At 50.3% G+C, this 19,409-nt stretch overlaps 8 protein-coding genes across 8 annotated transcripts; 5 read left to right on the top strand and 3 right to left on the bottom strand.

The window, feature by feature from the left end:
* Positions 1–292: 292 nt before the first annotated feature.
* VTN77DRAFT_1752 (uncharacterized protein) lies at positions 293–2,803 on the top strand (the record flags this gene model as incomplete). Its single annotated transcript, XM_069417518.1, has 1 exon — positions 293–2,803. One exon carries the CDS (start codon positions 293–295, stop codon positions 2,801–2,803), a length of 2,511 nt encoding a protein of 836 aa, XP_069279857.1.
* A 1,641-nt stretch (positions 2,804–4,444) lies between these two features.
* On the bottom strand, positions 4,445–6,400 carry VTN77DRAFT_1751 (uncharacterized protein; the record flags this gene model as incomplete). The annotated part of the gene is made up of 3 exons (XM_069417517.1): positions 4,445–5,071; positions 5,130–6,334; positions 6,388–6,400. The coding sequence occupies 3 exons, from the start codon at positions 6,398–6,400 to the stop codon at positions 4,445–4,447; spliced, it is 1,845 nt and encodes a 614-aa protein (XP_069279856.1).
* A 591-nt stretch (positions 6,401–6,991) lies between these two features.
* Positions 6,992–8,377, bottom strand: VTN77DRAFT_1750 (uncharacterized protein; the record flags this gene model as incomplete). The annotated part of the gene is made up of 6 exons (XM_069417516.1): positions 6,992–7,015; positions 7,106–7,627; positions 7,928–7,954; positions 8,010–8,055; positions 8,120–8,178; positions 8,231–8,377. The coding sequence occupies 6 exons, from the start codon at positions 8,375–8,377 to the stop codon at positions 6,992–6,994; spliced, it is 825 nt and encodes a 274-aa protein (XP_069279855.1).
* A 1,133-nt stretch (positions 8,378–9,510) lies between these two features.
* On the top strand, positions 9,511–10,503 carry VTN77DRAFT_1749 (uncharacterized protein; the record flags this gene model as incomplete). The annotated part of the gene is made up of 3 exons (XM_069417514.1): positions 9,511–9,955; positions 10,012–10,203; positions 10,277–10,503. 3 exons carry the CDS (start codon positions 9,511–9,513, stop codon positions 10,501–10,503), a joined length of 864 nt encoding a protein of 287 aa, XP_069279854.1.
* A 23-nt stretch (positions 10,504–10,526) lies between these two features.
* VTN77DRAFT_1748 (uncharacterized protein) lies at positions 10,527–11,306 on the top strand (the record flags this gene model as incomplete). The annotated part of the gene is made up of 3 exons (XM_069417513.1): positions 10,527–10,610; positions 10,665–10,804; positions 10,856–11,306. 3 exons carry the CDS (start codon positions 10,527–10,529, stop codon positions 11,304–11,306), a joined length of 675 nt encoding a protein of 224 aa, XP_069279853.1.
* A 706-nt stretch (positions 11,307–12,012) lies between these two features.
* On the top strand, positions 12,013–12,541 carry VTN77DRAFT_1747 (uncharacterized protein; the record flags this gene model as incomplete). The annotated part of the gene is made up of 2 exons (XM_069417512.1): positions 12,013–12,015; positions 12,125–12,541. 2 exons carry the CDS (start codon positions 12,013–12,015, stop codon positions 12,539–12,541), a joined length of 420 nt encoding a protein of 139 aa, XP_069279852.1.
* A 1,620-nt stretch (positions 12,542–14,161) lies between these two features.
* On the top strand, positions 14,162–15,598 carry VTN77DRAFT_1746 (uncharacterized protein; the record flags this gene model as incomplete). Its single annotated transcript, XM_069417511.1, has 1 exon — positions 14,162–15,598. The coding sequence occupies one exon, from the start codon at positions 14,162–14,164 to the stop codon at positions 15,596–15,598; it is 1,437 nt and encodes a 478-aa protein (XP_069279851.1).
* Positions 15,599–17,155: 1,557 nt separating this feature from the next.
* On the bottom strand, positions 17,156–19,383 carry VTN77DRAFT_1745 (uncharacterized protein; the record flags this gene model as incomplete). Its single annotated transcript, XM_069417510.1, has 3 exons — positions 17,156–17,809; positions 17,870–18,566; positions 18,626–19,383. 3 exons carry the CDS (start codon positions 19,381–19,383, stop codon positions 17,156–17,158), a joined length of 2,109 nt encoding a protein of 702 aa, XP_069279850.1.
* Positions 19,384–19,409: the final 26 nt, after the last annotated feature.

Here is a 19,409-nt window from a genome sequence, read left to right as displayed (position 1 = left end):
TTCTTTCGTCATAGCCAGGTCCGCTCCTTCCTGATTCGCCCGACTTTGTGGGGAAGCCAACAGGAACATACTCCGGATCCCCAGAATACCCCGGAGACACCTCCGAGCATACCCCCGCGCTCAGGAAGACCATGTCGACAATGGACATGTTCCACGGTACAGAGTACAGCATATAGCCTGAATTCTCCGGCTTTAGCCTAAAGCTCAAGCTTCACCGTCATGTGGAGGTATAAATGGACAAGTTGAGCACTCAATTCGGGGACAACGGGCCCTCTTTGCTGGTAGGTACAGTATGGCGCGCACTCTGTCCTTGTTGCTCGCCTCTCTCGGCCTCGTTGCCGCAGAGAATGGGTTGAATGCCTGGCTGCGTTATGCGCCATTGCCTGATGCCAACAGCTATCATCCCGCTCTTCCCTCCAACATTGTTGCTCTCAACACCACAGAGACCAGTCCCGTGTATGTTGCCGGCTTAGAGTTGCAAAAGGGCCTGCAAGGCATCTTTGGCAAGCAGGTCGATATTAGTCACACGAACTGCAACGCTCCTTTGTCTGTCGTTGTCGGCACCGTTAACGAATACACCGCGGTCTGTGGCAAGACTGAGGTTCCGGAGCTCAAAGAGGATGGCTTCTGGCTCAGCACCCAGGGCAACACGGTTCAGATTCTTGGGCAAAACGAGCGCGGTGCTCTCTATGGCGCATTCGAGTATCTGTCGATGCTGGCTCAAGGCAATTTCTCCCGAGTTGCCTACGCCACGAATCCCAGCGCTCCGGTCCGATGGGTGAATCAGTGGGACAATCTGGATGGAAGCATCGAGCGTGGCTATGGTGGCGCCTCCATCTTCTTTGCGAACGGCGTGGTCGTCAATAACTTGACTCGTGCCGCCGAATATGCGCGTCTCTTGGCCTCCATCCGCCTCAATGCGGTCGTTGTCAACAACGTCAATGCCAACTCCTCCATCCTGACCCCCCAAAACATCGAAGGGTTGGGCAGAATTGCCGATGTCTTCCGGCCCTATGGCGTTCAACTGGGCATCTCGCTCGACTTTGCTTCTCCGATGGACCTTGGCGGTCTCAGCACCTATGATCCCCTCGATCCCTCCGTCATTGCGTGGTGGACAAACATCACCGATCAACTCTACCAGCGCATCCCCGACATGGCTGGCTACCTGGTCAAGGCCGACTCCGAGGGCCAACCGGGTCCATTGGTCTACAACCGGACCCTTGCCCAAGGAGCCAACCTCTTTGCCAAGGCTCTGCAACCCTATGGCGGTATCGTCATGTTCCGTGCATTCGTCTACAACCAGCTCAACGAGTCTGACTGGAAGGCGGACCGTGCCAAGGCTGCTGTTGAATTCTTCCAGGGTCTGGATGGTCAATTCGACGATAATGTCGTGGTTCAAATCAAATACGGCCCCATCGATTTCCAGGTCCGCGAGCCTACGTCACCCTTGTTCGCCCACTTGCAGCAGACCAACACTGCCATCGAGCTGGAGGTCACTCAGGAGTACCTTGGACAGCAATGCCATCTCGTCTACCTTCCACCGCTCTGGAAGACCGTGCTTGACTTTGATCTCCGCGTCAACCAGCAGCCATCGCTGGTGCGCGACATCATTACTGGCCAGCGCTTCAACCGGCCTCTGGGCGGATCGGCGGCTGTCGTCAATGTCGGGACCAACACCACCTGGCTCGGAAGCCACTTGGCCATGTCCAACTTGTATGCCTACGGTCGCTTGGCCTGGGATCCCGCCGATGATCCTCAAAGCATCCTGCAGGACTGGATTCGTCTCACCTTTGGTCTTGACCCCAGCGTCATTGATACCATCACCCAGATGTCCATGGAATCATGGCCTGCCTACGAGAACTACAGTGGCAACCTTGGCATCCAGACCTTGACCGACATCTTGTACACTCACTTTGGGCCCAATCCTGCCTCCCAAGACAACAATGGCTGGGGTCAATGGACTCGCGCGGATCACAAGACGATTGGCATGGATCGCACTGTGTGGAACGGTACGGGATACTCTGGTCAATATCCTCAGGAGATTTACGAGATGTACGAACACATCGAGACCACTCCCGACGACCTTGTCCTGTGGTTCCACCATGTTAACTACACCCATCGTCTGCACTCTGGCAAGACTGTCATTCAGCACTTTTACGATGCGCACTACAGCGGTGCCGAGACTGCGCAGACGTTCGTCACCCAGTGGGAGTCCCTCAAGGGCAAGATTGACAATGAGCGATACAACGATGTTCTCTTCCGCCTGATTTACCAAGCCGGCCACTCGATCATCTGGCGAGACGCCATCAACAACTTTTACTGGAATCTGTCTGGCATTCCCGACGAGGCCAACCGCGTTGGCAATCACCCCTGGCGCGTGGAGGCCGAGAGCATGACGTTGAGCGGCTACAAGGCCTACGCCGTCAGTCCCTTCGAGACGGCGTCCAACTACACCGCAATCGTCACGACCACCAACACCACCACCGGCACCGCCACGACCACGCTCGAGTTCCCGTCTGGAACATACGACCTCGCGGTCAACTACTATGATCTCATCGGCGGCAGGTCCCACTGGCAGATCTACCTCAACAACCGCACGGTGGGAGAATGGGTGGGCAACAACGAGGACACCCTCGGCCACGCGCCATCCATTTACCTGGACGGCCACTCAGCGTCGCGCATCACCTTCCGTGGCGTGCAGGTCAAGAAGGGCGACATCCTCAAGATTGTCGGTATACCTGACGGCATCGAGCCGGCTCCGTTGGATTATATCTCTCTCCTTCCACCGGGTATTGTTGATTAGGTCTTACTTAGAGTAGTTTATAATCATCAACGTAGATATCATAATCAACCAGCAAGCTATTTGCAGCTGTACATTTGTTTAATTATCCTTCTGGCAGATTTACACTAGGCCTTACTTATAGTATCTCCCCAGGAGACTTCATTTCATAACAAGCTTGCCTTAACTTAAGGGAGTCTATATAATAGCTAGTATTTTATTAGATAGATACTATAGCAAAATACAGTATAAAAAAAGATAACCAACCATACAAGGGGTTAACTGAGCAGCAAATATTTTAGTATGTATGGCATGGGGGCTACGTATCGAATAAATTACCTAGGTAGGTAGGTATCTAGGCACTTTATGCTCCGGAGCGTACAGTACCTAATATGGAGTCCCTTTCTAGCTATGTACTGTAGCTAGCTAGGTACACACATAGAATTCCATTTTCGAGGGCAATTTTTATTTTTTTTATTTTACTTTTTTTAGCAATTAAAATTCCAAGGTCCAACAGAACGGCAATTTTTTTTAAAAAAAAAAAACCAAAACCAAAACCAAAAAATCACATGAGGGAGGGCAAAAAAGAAACGCGGCGTTCAAACTGCCACGAATTGACGCCTTTCAAAAACAGGGGGAAAAAAAAAGAAAGAAAAGAAAGAAAAGAAAGAAAAGGCGTCGTTTGACTTTCTTCTGAGTCCCTGAATTATGTATGTACATACTGTGCATACAAGAACTACCTTAGGTAGGTAGGTATACAGTAGAGGCATAAGGACAGTGCAGATAGATAGATAGATAGATCACTGCTGTAACTAGCTACCTACCTAGGCAAGCAATACGGGTAAGTGGACACATTGATCAATAGATCAATAGTTGGTGGATAGATGCCTGCTTGATTATCAGTAGATGGGTGGATGGATGGTTGGTTGGTTGGCATATGGCTACTACCTACCTAGGTAGGTACCCTTGTGTACATGCCTAGGTAGTCATCATGCAGCATGCTTGCTATATCTATCACATCACATCACGTCACATCACGTTACATTGCATTGCAGGAGCTATATATACCCTGCACTACACTATACTACATTGCATTATATAACATGATAATTATACCTTCCTGCACCTATAGCAGTGCTAATATAGTACAGTACATACATGTGAAAAATACAATGCAATGCAATGCAACCTAGGGCATCTATCCCCTGCTCTGTCACCTGCAAGGTAAGTTGGTTAATAGTTAATAACCATGCAGACAGACAGACAGACAGACAGACAGTATGACTGAGGCAGTACAGTAGTGGATTTTTTTTCTTACTTTGAGATATATAAGCTATATCTATGCCCTGCATTATTATAACTACACAATTTTGCCAGGGCCAGGCCAGGACCAATGCAATTGGGAACAGGAACAGGAACAGGGCTAGTGGTAGGACTAGAATATGTAAATGTTTCTTATAATTCTCTAGGCAAGGGAAGTAAGAAATGATTTGATGGATGGCATTAATTTCAGACATTAATATATTAAAACATAATAATATAGTAATAACAATAATAGTAATACACACCTGGTTCAGCAATTCATCCAAGTTTATCGTTTATCGTTTATCCCATTAATAATACTACCTACCCAATGCAAGATGGACAAGAGGGGTAAGAATACAGCTAACTCAACCCCATGCTGACATCATCCCCCAGCCCCAACTCTCGTTCAGCTCTCTCTGTCCCTCCCGTCGCGCGAGCTCCCCATCGGTCCAACCGATCCTGTGCTTCTTCAATTTCCCTTTTCCGGATGCTTGAGCTATCGGTGTCCCCAGTGCCTACCGTTCCACTCCCTCTCCGCCGACGGTGCGAGCTGGCCACACTCCTCTGCCCCGGGCTGCTGCTATAGGTATCATAGCTGCTGGCGACAGCGACATTGTTGGAGGAGGCGCTGCGGGAGTTGTGGATACTAACAGGCCGCGAAGGAGCGTTTCCACTCGTAGTTGGACTGATGGGAGATGAACTCTCTGCGTTGGGATTTGACGAAGAGCTCACGGCGATGTTCTTCAGATCCTTGGACCCGCTAAACCATCGTCTTCTCCGTGTGCTGGAAGAACTAGTAGAAGGAGCAGTCACGCTGGCTGCATCGTCCTGCGAGTCTGTATTCCCCTGCCCAGTGGCCTTTTCCGAATCAGCCGTCGCGCCCGCGGAGGCACTCTCATCCACCTCGACAAGTTCGGCGTCTCGGAACCACTTTCGACGACGAGTATATCGACCCCAGCCATCCTGTCCGCGCCGACCATCCTGCCACTGTAGACAAATTAGAGACTGCCAAGAGAAAGAGAGAGAGAAAGATCAAACTGCTCACCTTATTGTCATAGTAAATCCACCCTCCTCCATCTCCCGAATCATCTCCCCCTTCGATACGCCATGTACTGCCTTCCACCCATCGCCACACGGCATTTCCCCCCTTCGTTTCGGGGAGCTCAAAATAGTCCTTGGGCGGGACCGGGTTCAAATGTTCGTCGGTCCAAGGGGCCCGTTCATGAGGAAAGAGGGAGTAGGTCCATCCAATGCCCAGCCACCGTCGTTGGTTCTCATATATAATGAAAGTGAACCGAACTCCAGCAGGGTCACCACTCCTGTTCTTCGTCGCAATTGTGGGAGCACGACTGTTGATCTGCGATTGGGTCCCTTCCTTGGCGGGGCCTTTGCTCATGTCGGAAGAGAAGTCGAGGCCTGTCAGAAAACTGCAGATCCGACGAACGGTCAGAGACCGCCACAAGATGACGCGCGACACTCGTGCCGGCCGGGAGTGATAGGTGAGGATGATGGTGCCGACGGTCAAGACGACCCGGCGCGTCGTGATGATGTAAAAGGGAGGAAGCGTGAGCAGGATCCAGATTGGTGTCACACACAGAATCCGGATGAACAGAGCCGTCAATGCCGGTCTGGTTGTGGCCGATGTCGCCGTGCGCTGAGTGGACAGGAAATCCGTCATCTCCAGCAGCGGCCCCAGCAGGATGTTGCATCGCGTCGTGAACTCTCTCATCGTCTCGACAATCTCGTCCAAGCTCTTGTGGTGCCGTGTTGAGCCTTCCGATGACTGCCGCTTATGCTCGTGTTTCTCTCCCGTCAGGCCGGTGGACGACAACGGGGAGTAGCGTCTCGAATACATGCCCAGCATCAAGCCGGCCACCACGAGGATCGGGCCCGCCCACAAGATAATGACATCCGAGTACAGGACGATGGCCCAGAAGGCGGCCACCAGGAGAAAGCTCTCCCATGGATCTCCGCTGGACCATGACAGCAGGCCTACCAGCTTGTTCAAGGGCAGGATGAACGGATGGGAATAGGCCAACGCTCGAGTGACGGGCGGCGGCGTCGCCACGAGCAGAGGCGACTTTCGGTGGACAATCACGCTGGAGCGCTGGCGGGAGGTGAGCGAGGAGCCGGTGATGGTCGTCGGCGAGAAGGCAGCCACCGTGGGCGGGTTGGGGTCCCGGGCAGCTGGCTGCGCGCCATTATCCTGTGGGTAAGCTGGCGGTGACATGGAAGCGAGCCACGGGGTTTCTGAAAGAGGTGTCAGAAGAAAGAAAGCAATCGCAGGGCGGAATGTCAATTACCAAGAGCTGCCATGCACAAGCGCGATGGATTCTGTCATCTGCCTGGGCAGAATCATTGCGGGCGTGGCACGTCACGGTGACAACGCAGATGTCAACAGAAGAGGAAACCAGGCTGGCCTAGAGGATCTCAGGGATCTGCAGGTAGCAGAGCACGGCATGGAGGATGATCGTCTGCGGGGATGAAGCTGGGGGAGTCGATCGAGAGCTGGCTGAATGGCATGTGACCGTCCGGACCGCTCGGCAGTGACCAGTCACATGTCGCTGATTACCTAATGTAATCAGGACTATTTCTGTCTTTCTTCTTTTCCATTCTTCTTTTCTTGCTTCAATTAAAACCACGATTCCTACGTAAATAATCTCTTCTCGTTGGACCTCGGTAGATCCTGCAGATTGCAGCTGCCACGTGACAGGTCTTCTAGATTGAAGTTGACAGTACATAGGTGGGTACAGTTAAGAGACCAATCCATCGCAATCAATCACCAATAGTCGGCCGGTCAGCTTTGTAGCTTACCATGCGTATCATCCTATTTTTTTCTTGCTTGCTCCATGACTGCAGTAGAAATACGAGGCGAATTGCCTATTCTGAAAGCCCAGATACACATGATTAATTGGTCACATTGAACCGCCGCTATCGACTGTCACCTTGTTAATATTCTTGAATTGAAAGTAAGCAGCTTTCGGGGTTCTCTGCGCGTGAATTGTCCCTCTGGACACTCACGGACGAAGTGACCGTGATCCCTGGCTCCTTCTGGAAAAGTTGTTCCTCAGAATCATTCCGCCAATCGTCCGACGGAGCATCTGCATCGGCAGCCAATTTGTGTGCTCGACTCTCCCCGTCATTTCTTGATAGAGATCCTGATGGTGCCGATTTTGCCATTTTCCGCTTGTTGGATGACATCGCGGATAGCTCGTGAGAACGGGCATGGGACGAAGGATATTCGGAGCCCAAGGACTTAACGATGTGCTTGCGCCAAATCGCTTTCAACGAGGGAGCATTTGCTGCCATGATTGCCACCTGGATCTCAATAGCCGACACCAGTAACAGTTTTGCCAACGGGTACGTGAAATCGGGACTGCTTCCGAATTGGACCAGAGTCACCAGGCGGACCAACGACACAAGTGGAGAGCAGCCACCAAGGGTGATAATACAGATGAGTCCGATCCGACGGCGGACACTGGCTTGAATGCTCCAGAGCGGCCGAATGGGCAGGGAAAGGATAACTAAATCGGTAAAGATGCACTTGGGACGGAGTCAGTAAACCATAAACCCAGGAACGTCAGGTGAGTTTTCGACACGCACAAAGGACGCAGCGCAGTAATAGGTAATGTCGCTTCTGATACACTGGACAGTGGATAGAGTGGCGGCTCTATGGACGCTCTGATGTCTTTACACTGCAGACAGAAAAGCAACCACATCGCAATCGTTAGCAGAGTATTGAGTGCCATGGTGGCATAAGTGGCGTATTGGAATGTCCTATTATGCACGATGCGTAAGGTAAAAGAGCAGGATTGTGGTTTTGATGATCCAATGCATGAAAACATAGTATATTGACTCGGCAAAAATGACCTGGCGTTTAGCTGTCGGCATTTCAGGCCTAAGGGATCTTGTTCATAGCACCCACTCGAAAGATCATCAACAGGTTTTCGGTGCTGATAGCACTGATCGGTCTGTGGTGTGCCCCTAGGTCAGCAAGGTTCTAATAGACAAGTTACGACAAGTCCAGCCACTTACAATCCAGCTCCATGGCTCAAGAAGATATACAGAATGGCCTGTTGTCCCGCGCTGAAAAACTGATTCCTGTCAGCAGGACCTCCGTATCGTCAGGAGAGTAAAGTTACCAACCAAGATCGAGGTCATGAACCAGTCATCCCATTTGTAGCTTTTCACGATAAACCAACGCGAGTAGATGCGGAGGCAAATGGAGGCTGTTCCGACGATGTAGAACGACGTTGCTACGCCGTAGGTAGCAGCCTGCAGTGCATTGAGCATGCTGTCCTCAACGACATCAAGAGAGAAACCGGAAATCGTCTCCCAGGCAGAAGAGAAAAAAGAAAGCACACTTGGCACCGGAAGAAATGAGACAAGGGGATGGATTCACGACAGGATATATGGTAAATAAATCGAGGCTCTCCCTCTTTTATTGATGACATTGTACTAGTTATGAACTATCCATAAGGCAGGAACAATAATAGTAATAGGGACTACTCTTCAATTACCTCGACCCAACACCCTGGCTGTAACTTCGACCGGTCCATAAGGCGGAACAGCTCATGTTACGGCCTTTTGATGCTTGACGGCAGATATAGTAAATCGAAGCCTAGGCAGACCAGGGTTTTGACTGGGTGCCACGTAACGCAGCCCATCTAGAGCAGTCAATCGTATGAGGATGTACACCTTTGGTACTGTTTTCAGGACAGCGGTGATGGACTAGTTCCTTTGCAGCTGACTGTTAGTTCAACACCGGTGATCCCGGTTCAAACGCCGCCATCTGATGCTGGAAGTCCAAATATGCATTCGCCACAGAAAGAAGTTGCTAGGTTGGGTTAGCAGCGGTTAGCATATTCAACCTTGCAGGGTTTGACAGGCGACGACGTTTCAATTCTCGCTATCAAGATTTTCTCCACCAACCAGCTCCTCTCCTCCCGCACTGGTGGGAGCAGACTGTCAAGGAGCATTCCTGGGATGCTCATACGTTCGTTGGAGATGAAGACTGCAGACGTGACCCGTGCGTTAGCGCCTTATCTGGACCCAGACGAAGCATTGTTCTGCGCGCTAGGAAACTACCTCCATCTCCCCCCGGTGTCGGCTACGCGTTAGTGATGGCCTGGTTGCATTCTACGCCGCATCCTCTTCCGGCCTCAGCAGTAACTACAGCACCGTCCAGACGGTCGGGCCCCTTTTCCTGTACCTGAATACTCCGTACCTGCTAATTGGGAACAGACAGGTGGACTTTTGCCAAAATGTTTTCTGGCTCGCTCCTGCCTGTGTCGGCAAGGTTAAATTCCCTGTCGTTGTCCCTTGAAAGTGTATCTCTCCAACGGAGGTTCCGCGTATCCAGACTGGGGGCTCTCGGATGACTTGATTCTTTCACTCGAGATTGTTAATTAATTATTGTTGCGGACATGTCGCAGGCGTGGGCCTCCGTCGCCGGTCCCGTTGGCGAGATCTTGCCTACTGATCCGGGGAGAATAGCATTTATCTCCCTCATTTTGGGACACTGTTTCCACCTCTCTATCCGCGATGTTGAGATCGACTTTCGGATCTGGTCTCTGTTGGGTCTCTATGTCACGCTCTGGATCGTCCTGACGGGGCTTTATGTAAATGTTTGTGACCTCCGTCTGCTGCAGGCAATCGGAAATGCCTCTCTTTGCGGGCTTTTCTTCAATATCGGGTTGACTGTCAGCATCGCGATTTACCGTCTATTTTTCCACCGAACCCGGCATTTCCCAGGCCCATTCGGCTCCAAACTGAGTCGATTCTATGCAATCTGGCTCTCCTCCAAGTCGATCCAGTACCATTTCGAACTGCAGAAACTGCACGAGAAGTATGGGGATTTCGTTCGCACGGGTAGGATTCGAGTCTTTGCCGGTTGATCTCTTCTGCTCTTAACACTGCTCGGAAAGGAACTCGCGAAATATCGATCATCCGACCGGCAGCGGTTTACGCGATCTACGGTCCTCAGTCGGAGTGCCGCAAAGCGACCTGGTACAGCCAAGTTTCTGATGATCCGAATAAGTCGTCTGTTCATCTCTTTCGGGATCCGGAGCAGCATCGTCGTCGAAGAAGAGCATGGGACCGAGGATTCGGTATGAAAGGTATGACAAGAACATTGTTGTGCAAGGAGTTATTTCGTGATTTTGAAAATCGGCTAACTCTGGATTGGAGCAGCTCTTAAGACTTACGAACCAAGAATCCAATCCAAAATCGACGTTTTAATCAAGCAACTGAAATCACAACAGAATAGCCCCGTCAATGTTACCGCTTGGTCGATGTACCTCGCATTTGACATTATGGGGACAATCGGGTTTAGTAAAGACCTTCGTCAGCTGGAAGATGCTTCTGAGACTCGGCGATCAAAGATCTCCACGGTCAAATGGCAATTCTTGGTCTTTTGACCCCGGTTCCGTGGCTTTTATCAATGTTGGGTTCCCTTCCAGGCCTCACCGGTAGCTATGGAGGATTCTTCGACTATTGCAATAGGCAGGTAGAGGAAAAGAAAAAGGTACGACTATTTGCTTTGACTGCTTGGAATCCAGCGCTGATAATCAAATCATAGATATGGGAATCCGACAAGAAAGAGGTGCCCGAGGATGCTTTCTCTTGGCTCCTCAAATCGCGTGACGAGAAGGATCAGTCGGCTCCTCCGACAGACCAGGCGCTCAATGAGGATGCTCGTGTCATTATTGTCGCGGGAAGGTAAGTTCATGAGACTTAAAATTTCAGTCAAGTACTAATTTTCTTCAACAGCGATACCACAGCGATGACACTTGCTAATGCCCTCTTTTACTCCGTCGCCTATCCGTCGGTCTATCAACGTCTTCAAAAGATTGTGGATGAGATATTCCCGGAAGGAGACGAAGCATTCAATTACGAAAAAGTCAAGAATATTCCATACCTCGACGCGATCATCAATGAAACTCTTCGTCTCAAGCCTGTCATACCAAGCGGACAACCACGACTGACCCCTCCAGGTGGCCTTCAGATTGACGAGGTCTGGATCCCTGGAGACACGATTGTGGCCGTTCCACAGTGGACGATTTTCCGAGACGAGCGATACTTTGTCCGCGCAACGGAATTCCTCCCGGAACGGTGGCTGGAGGAGAAGGACCGTCTGATAAAGGACGAGCGGGCATTCTTCCCTTTTTCGTTGGATGAGTCACTTCTCTCTAGGGCATGTTATGTTCATCAGCTTTTCTAATCTAATATAATCTTCTCTAGGCCCAAATGTCTGCGCGGGAAAACAGCTAGCCTTTATTGAACTGCGAAGCGTGTTATCTCGAATCGCTCTGAATTCCGATTTATCCCGTGAAGATGGTGTTGCGTTCGATAAAGAGACCCATGATACCTTTACGCTTGCTGTCGACAAGTTGAACCTTGTCTTTAAGGAACGGAAGAGGAGGTAGCTAATCGACTCAGCCTGAGAACTTGGACGGCAAATTTTGCGGTTGAGGTGGTATATACGTTTGCAATAATATGAAGAAAAAGGGACCATGTCACACGAAAATGATGGTAATATCAACCGAATCTAGAGGTCGATTAATTGGAATATGATCATGCATGTAGTTTTCGATCTTGAATACTCATCACAGAGTCTGTAGTTGATGGCTCCTGCTCCTCCTGGCTTGTATAAGCTATCTTTACTCTCTCTGCAATAAATCCCATAACATATTAAAGCAACCATGCTGTCTGATGGAGAGTATTGTTAGTTTCTCAAGAGTACTACAGTTGACGTCGGCGATTTACTCCGATAATCCACGCTAAACTGCTTTGGGTTGCGCCAAATTTTTCTATTGCCTCTCCGAACCCGGGCCGTCCTCCATCGGATCGTGATACTGCTCAGTCCAATCCTACTCTCCATTCCTTTCCTCCCGTGAGGTCCCCAAGTCTTGGTTCAGTTCTGCATCATGGTAAGTTGCTTCACCGTATCTCCTGATTGCTTTTTAGCAGTGAATTCTCCCATATGCCCCTATTATTTGACGGGGTATGGACCTTGACTGACAGCTTGGCGGACATCAGGCGCATCGCATCATCACGCAGATGGTCATTACCGGCGCACGCGTCTTCGGGCGTGCTTTTGCCGAGGCATATAAGCAGGCGGCAGCCACCTCCAGATACGCAGCAGAAGCGCGCAAGGGCAACACGACGGGAGCCAACACCTACGCCTCCCACGGCCTCACGCTGGATGAGGCATGCAAGATCCTCAACGTCAAGCCGCCGCAAGGTGGCGAAACCCAGATGGAGGTTGTGATGGAGCGGTTCAAGAAGCTGTTCGACATGAACGATCCCAATAAAGGTGGCAGTTTCTACCTGCAGAGCAAGATCCTGCGGGCGCGGGAACGGATTGAGATGGAGATCCGAGAGGCCGAACGTAAGGCCAAGATGGAGAAAGAGCTCAGGGAGGGCTGGCGGCCGAAGGTGTACAAGGACCGGTGAGGATTCAGTCCACCGATCGACTCGAACCGATCACTCGCAGCGAACCGATCACCTGCAGATATAACCGATCTTCCTCTCCTTTCAACATTTCTGGCATGGGATAGACGGTATGAATCGGTCGCCTTCATGTCAACTGTTGTTATTGGGTTTGCAGCATAGCATGGCGTTTGGGGTTTTTTCTTTTTGTTGTTTTTAGGAGACGCGATAGACCTCACTCTTCCCGCGATTTTTCTTCTATTTATCGCTCGCATCAGACGGTTGGAGTTGACGTTATACGCCAGAACACAGATATCCGATCTGTTTTCTATTTCTTTAATACATCTTGCTCGTGGATTTCATTCGATCATGTACAGTATCGCCACACCGGTGTTCATGGAGTTGGACAGCTGTGTGGACGAGGTATGGGTGGGATTGGGAGGGCGGAGGGACGAGACGAGACGAGACGACATCGACATCTCTCCTTCATATGTCTCCCACGATTCTCCACTCTTGACTGTTTTGTCGTCGCACATGGACAAGACACCCTTTGTATCTATAACTATATCAATCTTCATGTATCTCTAGTCTAGTCCCTTTCAGCTGTAGCCTGTGGGCTCAACGGTTCGTTAATGAAGCAACCCTCTATACCCATTGGATGAAAATCACACTGTCTGTCAACCAGACGTGGCCTTAAAAATATTGGTAGATTCTGGGAAGCGCTGATGGGTGCTGGTAGAGATCAATATGCCAAATTGATTGATTGATTGATCGACAGGTAATATCATCCATCTACTTAGTTTCGCTACGAATGAATGAATATCATCAATATCCATCCGAAGTGCATGGTACAAGTACAAACTACAGTTTACTCCATACTCAATCAACAGCGAGATAGATAGATTATACACAGAGGACAGATAATAGATGGCACACGAAATAAAAAAATATTCTCAAATCTCGTTCGAAATCATGTTTGCCTTTGCCTGGAGTAATACTGTCTGTCTGGTTTCTGTATGTGTATCTGTACCTGTCTCGTTCCTTGGTCAGATCAATCACCGCCTTCCAATTTCATCACTTGCAAACATAAGCATAGCATATCTTCCCCTGGATTTATAATCCTATTTACCTTTCTTCGTTTCTACCTATCGAATAATCATTTCCTATATTTTGCAACGTAACGGTGGTGCAGAAACTAGGATGTAGACAGCCACGATCTTCTTCTCACTGTGCAGAATCCAGACTTGTAGTGGGTCAGTCCCAGATTGGTAATTAATGATGGCGCCATCCCGCGTGGAACTTGATTGACTGATTGATAAGAACTGATAACCGTGCTTGCTAATCGAAAGGAGGTCAAGAATAAAAAAAATTATTCTCACCATCAATACCGCTTATATCACCTTGCTTTGGGAGAGTCTAGACAGACTCTTTTAGCCCGGGTTAGGAGTCTTATACTACTTGCTGAAGCATACACGTGCAGTACAGAACGGCCTTTTTTGTCATCCCGATCTCCTTATCTCTTTTGCCCCTCTTTCCTCCCCCGCCTTTTGGGGTAAAAAAAAATATCGATATACCCCTCCAAGAATCTTCAGCCTTGACATCTATTGTCACAACAGCTCTTGACAGGTCAATTCAACAAATTCAATGGGCCGACCCTCCATCCCTCTATCGGCGGACCTCCCGCCCCTGATCTTCGGCACGAGCACTTTCAATTCGCAATACAATCCCGACCCATACGCCCTGCCCACAACAGAGCTCGTCCACCATGCCCTGTCCGCAGGGATTCGCGCCTTCGACACTTCTCCGTACTATGGCCCCGCAGAGGACCTGCTGGGCCGTGCGCTGGCAGCCGATTTCGTCCGCGACAATTTCCCCCGCCATACGTACCGTCTCCTGACCAAGGTAGGCCGGATCGCGGCCTCTTCGTTCGATTATTCTCCTGCCTGGGTGAGATATAGTGTCCGGCGCAGCTTGAAACGTCTGCGCACGCCGTACCTTGACGTGGTCTACTGCCATGATGTCGAGTTCGTTACCCCTGCGGAGGTTCTGGAGGCGGTGCGGGAACTGCGACGGATTCGCGATACAGAGGGAACGATCCGTTATGTGGGTATTTCTGGGTACCCGGTCGATGTTCTGTGTTCGCTGGCAGAGATGGTTCTGAAGGAGACGGGCGAGCCCCTGGATGTGGTCATGTCCTATGCCAACTTCACGCTGCAGAATACCCGGCTGCTAACCGAGGGTTTACCTCGTCTCCTCGCCGCCGGAGTCGATGTCGTCCCTAACGCGTCTCCCCTCGGAATGGGCCTGCTGCGACGACAAGGCGTCCCCATCGGGGGCATGGGAAATTGGCACCCTGCGCCAGACGGCTTGCGGAATGCCATCCACAAGGCCAGCAACTGGGTGGACGAACAGGGCGAGAAACTGGAGGTTGTCGCCATCCGATTTGCGCTCGAGTCCTGGCTTCGCGAGGGTGCTTCTGCCGGTGCGCTGGGTCCGCCTTTGGCCCCTTCCGCGGACGCAGATGCAAGCCATCTAGCGGTGGCTCGCCTCGGGACGGGCAAGCGCTTGGGCGTCAGCGTCATGGGGGTCAGCAATCTGGACGAGTTGAACGAGATACTTCACGTCTGGCGGAGTATTCTCAACGGGTTGGAGAGCCATGACGCCGTCACCCCTGCTGAAGGTCAGGTTGAGAAAAACCTCCCCGACCAAAGCCATCACACGACAACCCAACCTCCTCCAGCAATCCTCGCCCCAACAGAAGGACAGATCACGGACCGCGAATGGTCGCTCGCACGGCGCAAGCGCATCCAGACCCTGGCGCAAGGCATTCGCTCCATCCTTGGCGACGAATGGGTCGATTACGCCTGGTCGAGTCCTGGACCAGACTTTGTCAATTCCCTCTCAGAAGAGCACCACCGGGAGAAGGCTGCTGCAGCGAAAGAAGAGGAGGAGCAAGAACGACAGCAGATTGTTGCTGATGGTGGCAGCAAGGCGGCGAACGTAAATGCCAGCGAGATCACTACCGCAGCAGCAGCAGCTGCTGCGCTTAATACACCCCCGCTGGAAGCGGTGGATAAATAAATAAGTGGTCATTTCATCATCTAGTTAAATTTCTATCTTCTGACTGACATATGTACATTACATATCCCACCAAAATGGCCTGCTTATCCAAGAGATTACCAATCTACCTACACCTAGCTGACTTCATTCTTGTTATGCTCTGCTGTACTGTACAGAACAGCACGATTTATTTTTCAAGCTAGGAACAAGGAGAGGGAGTATGTAATCATGTACATACATATGTACATACCTACCTAGGTACATGTAATGTACATACATACGTATGTTGATATGTTGATTTCTTTACCTGCATACCTACCTACCTAGTTATGTAGCCAGAGACCTAGTTTAAATTAAATTCCTATCGTCAAATTCGACAAGGCAAGGAAAGGCAAGGCAATCGTAAAGAGAGTCAAAAAAGATTTACTTGTATATTAATGAAATTAAATGACCACTCACCTCCTCCTTGAACGATTGATCGTGATTTATTGTACTGCACTGCACTATACTGTACTGTTCTTTCTCTCTCTCTCTCTCTCTTTCTTCCTTCACAGAGAGGAACAATAGAGAGGACCGAAGAATCAAATCCTTTGTAAATAAAAGGTGTGCTTGTTTGTTTGATTGTTTTCCGTCTATATGATACGACTCTCCTCTCTTCGCCTCGCCTCTCCTCTCCAAGCAATCGCATATAGCGCTTCCTTGATGAGAAGGAAGGAAAAGAAGGAAGAGGAAATGAAAAAAAGGGCGGTGGATATGTATGCGTGTGAGTGAGTGAAAAAAGAAAGTGAGTTTGCAACTCATTACCATCATCACACACATACATATATCCCGATACAAACGAGTTCGAGCCTTGTCGTTGGTGTACTACAGAATTGGCGATGGTCGCGTCCACACGGACAAAGGACAGAAAAAGTTCGAATTGCTGGATTGTATCGGCATCGGGATTTGTCGTAAGTGGTAGGTAGCTCTCACCCCGAGAATAGCGCGAGGTAAACTGGGCAGTCCGTCTCGAGCATCCGTCTCTCTGAGAGTGAAACCCGGTCAGCCCTAGACAGTTAGTAGATAACAGCCTGAATGTTAGATTTGATCGTCATGGCGTCGATCCCATCAGTCGGGATAATGAAGACGAGATATGTAGTTGAAGTAAAGACAGTCATAAGGAAGGTTTGACCTAGTAGCTGAGACGTTGAATAATGTTTCCTGTATTCTGAGTGAGCGTTAAAGCTCGGGTGGTCCAGACATTGCGCGGACCGCGAAAGAGAGAACCAAAAAAGAGGAAGCAAAATAATCGGACATGTGGGAAACGTCATAGAATGTCTTTATGGCAATGCTATGCAGGTAAACTGGATAATCTCAGACACACGAGATACGCCACATTCCGCCGTGTGATCAGCGCAAAAGCAGACAGAAGAAACGGACATGGGTATCTCATCAAGGATTAAAAAAAATAAACGAAACGAGAGAACCACCCCCTAACAATGGAACAATCCAATTTACCAAAGGAAATGTGTCTTTCGTTGACTCGATCAGCGATTTCCAATGAGAGACACAATTCAGAAAATCACGCAGCTTGCTAATTCAACGTTTCTTGAGCTGCTTTTCTCGAGCCGCGAGATCGCGGTCCATCTCAGACAGTGTTTTGTACCCTCCAAGATGCATCGCATGTTTGGCGCTCACAGAAGGTGGAACACGCGCCGCTACATCTGGCCTTAGCAGCTTCAGGCGAGCTGCACGGTCGCGACTAGCCTGCAGCTTCCTTTCCTTCTTCTGCTGCTTGGTTAACGGGGGATTCTTGTCCTGGCCCTTAGGAGGAGCGGGAGGAGGTGGAAGCGGGGCAGAAGGAGGAGGAGGCGCAGGGACCCAGTCAGGAGGGTTATACTCAGACTCAGAGTCAGAGTCACCAGGTGGAGGAGGCGGAGGCGGAGGCGGCGAAGGCGGTCGGCGATACGGCTCAAACCGAGGATCGTTCTCGAAGAGAGAACGCAAATGATCCCGTTGCTCGATGTATTCGTCGTAACACCCTGCAATGATGGTGTCGAGGAAACACATCCTATTCGATCCAGATGTTGCCGCAGCAACCATACGATCCCTGAGAGCGTAAAAAGCTTCCGAAAAGCATTTGAAAATCAAACGTATCTCTCTTGTTCCTCCAGATACATCGTTATCCCTGTTGTTGGGGTCCTCTATGGAAAGCCGATGGGCTCTGTTTTCCGCGTTGACACCATACACGCGCTAGTTTACACTTGTCAGATCAACCACAGCTATTTCAACCATCATGAAACTCCACATTACCTTATTAAAGAAGCCAGGTGGCTCAATCCTTATCCCGACGGACGTGTAATCAAATTTATTCCCATAGAAATCAAAGAAATCCATCAGGATGCTACCAAGATTGGGTCCGTAGTTGCCCTCGCCCCGTGGCATGTGCTGCAGAAGGCTTACGACGAGGCAAATGATGGAATAACCACCTAATCCACCAGATGGGACTTCATTCAGTCCCCGAAGCAGCAGGAACTGCTTGATGATCGCGACAATAACTGGCATGGCCGGGTACTCAGCTTTCCAACGCTGGAATGTCTGATTGGCAAGAAGCCCGCTGTCGTTATCAAAGGACAGATCAACCCTCAAGCCGGTCAATTTGTCCACAAACTTCAGTATTGGAACCCTCGCATTGGCAATGGTCTCTATGGAACCCGGTACCGCAATGTCGAGATTTTTCAGGAATGCAGAAAAGGCATAAATCTGACCCTTTTTCTCCCCAAAGGTCTTAACTCCAGTGCGCTTAAATGTGGTGGAGAGTAAGACGAGGTCCATGTCGGCGATTGGAAGATACAGCCCAGAAGCAAAAGAGCCGAACGCGTGCACCTCTGCACCGTAGTACCTACTCTGAAACGCCGACTGGAGTCTCGCTACCAGGTCCCTTCGGATAATATCTTCATACGGCTGGGGTTTCACCCAATTGTAAAAAGCAAGAATTTCATTGTGCAGCCTTAGCAGTGTTAGAACGATGATACATACGTCTTCGGAGAAGAAAAGACTGTAACTAACCTTGTGCCAACATGCAATGTAGGTTCCATCAACTCCAGCCACGGCGTTCCATTCTCGGACGGATGTGCCTTCCATTGATCGAGGATCCCTCCGTCACTACGAAACTTACCGGCGAAAGGACTAGTCTTCTTGGAATATCCCTTGATCTCGTCATCGTGCGTTCGCTTCCGCTTTCCAGACGCGACATCTCGTGCATTCTTGGGACCTTTGGGCGCATTCTCTGGAGGTTCTGGTTCTTTTGGACCATCGAGATCATCATCAAAATCAAATGAGATGAAATCTTCGTTGGTCGTAACAGCATCTGTCCGCGTTACAGGAGGGGCCGCAGCAGCCAGTCGGGCCTTGCGGATGAGTTTGACTACGTCCGTTTTCTTGGTCTGGGTCTCATCAGGAGGAGGCAACACCGTATAGGGATCCGGGTTGGACCACTTGGGAGCCGGAGGCGCTTTTGCCGTGTCTGCTTCCACGGCGCGCTTCTTTCGCGGCGGACGGGAGCCATCCTCGTCATCATCAGAAGACACATCCATCTCTGCTTCATCACTATCGGTCAGCTCATCAAGGGGAGCAAATTTCAACGGCGCCTTTTGTGCGCCATCTTTCGGGGCACCCAGGAGCTCCGGGGTTGTCTCTCTTTTCGTGGTGAGCAATGGGCGCTCTGAGGTAGTTGGACGCGGAAAGCGGAACGTAAATTCATGACTGGGACGCGAGCGTTTGTCCTGATTCTGCTGCCCCCGGAACTGGTACGCGGGAGGAGGCATGATTTCTGCCGTGTGCCCGTGCTGGT

Source organism: Rasamsonia byssochlamydoides (genome assembly GCF_041956645.1).
Source record: "Rasamsonia byssochlamydoides strain NRRL 3658 unplaced genomic scaffold VTN77scaffold_14, whole genome shotgun sequence".
In the NCBI taxonomy this organism is placed as follows: Eukaryota; Fungi; Ascomycota; class Eurotiomycetes; order Eurotiales; family Trichocomaceae; genus Rasamsonia; species Rasamsonia byssochlamydoides.
The sequence above is the reverse complement of the archived record's forward strand: the minus strand, read 5'-3'. Positions and strand labels throughout refer to the sequence as shown.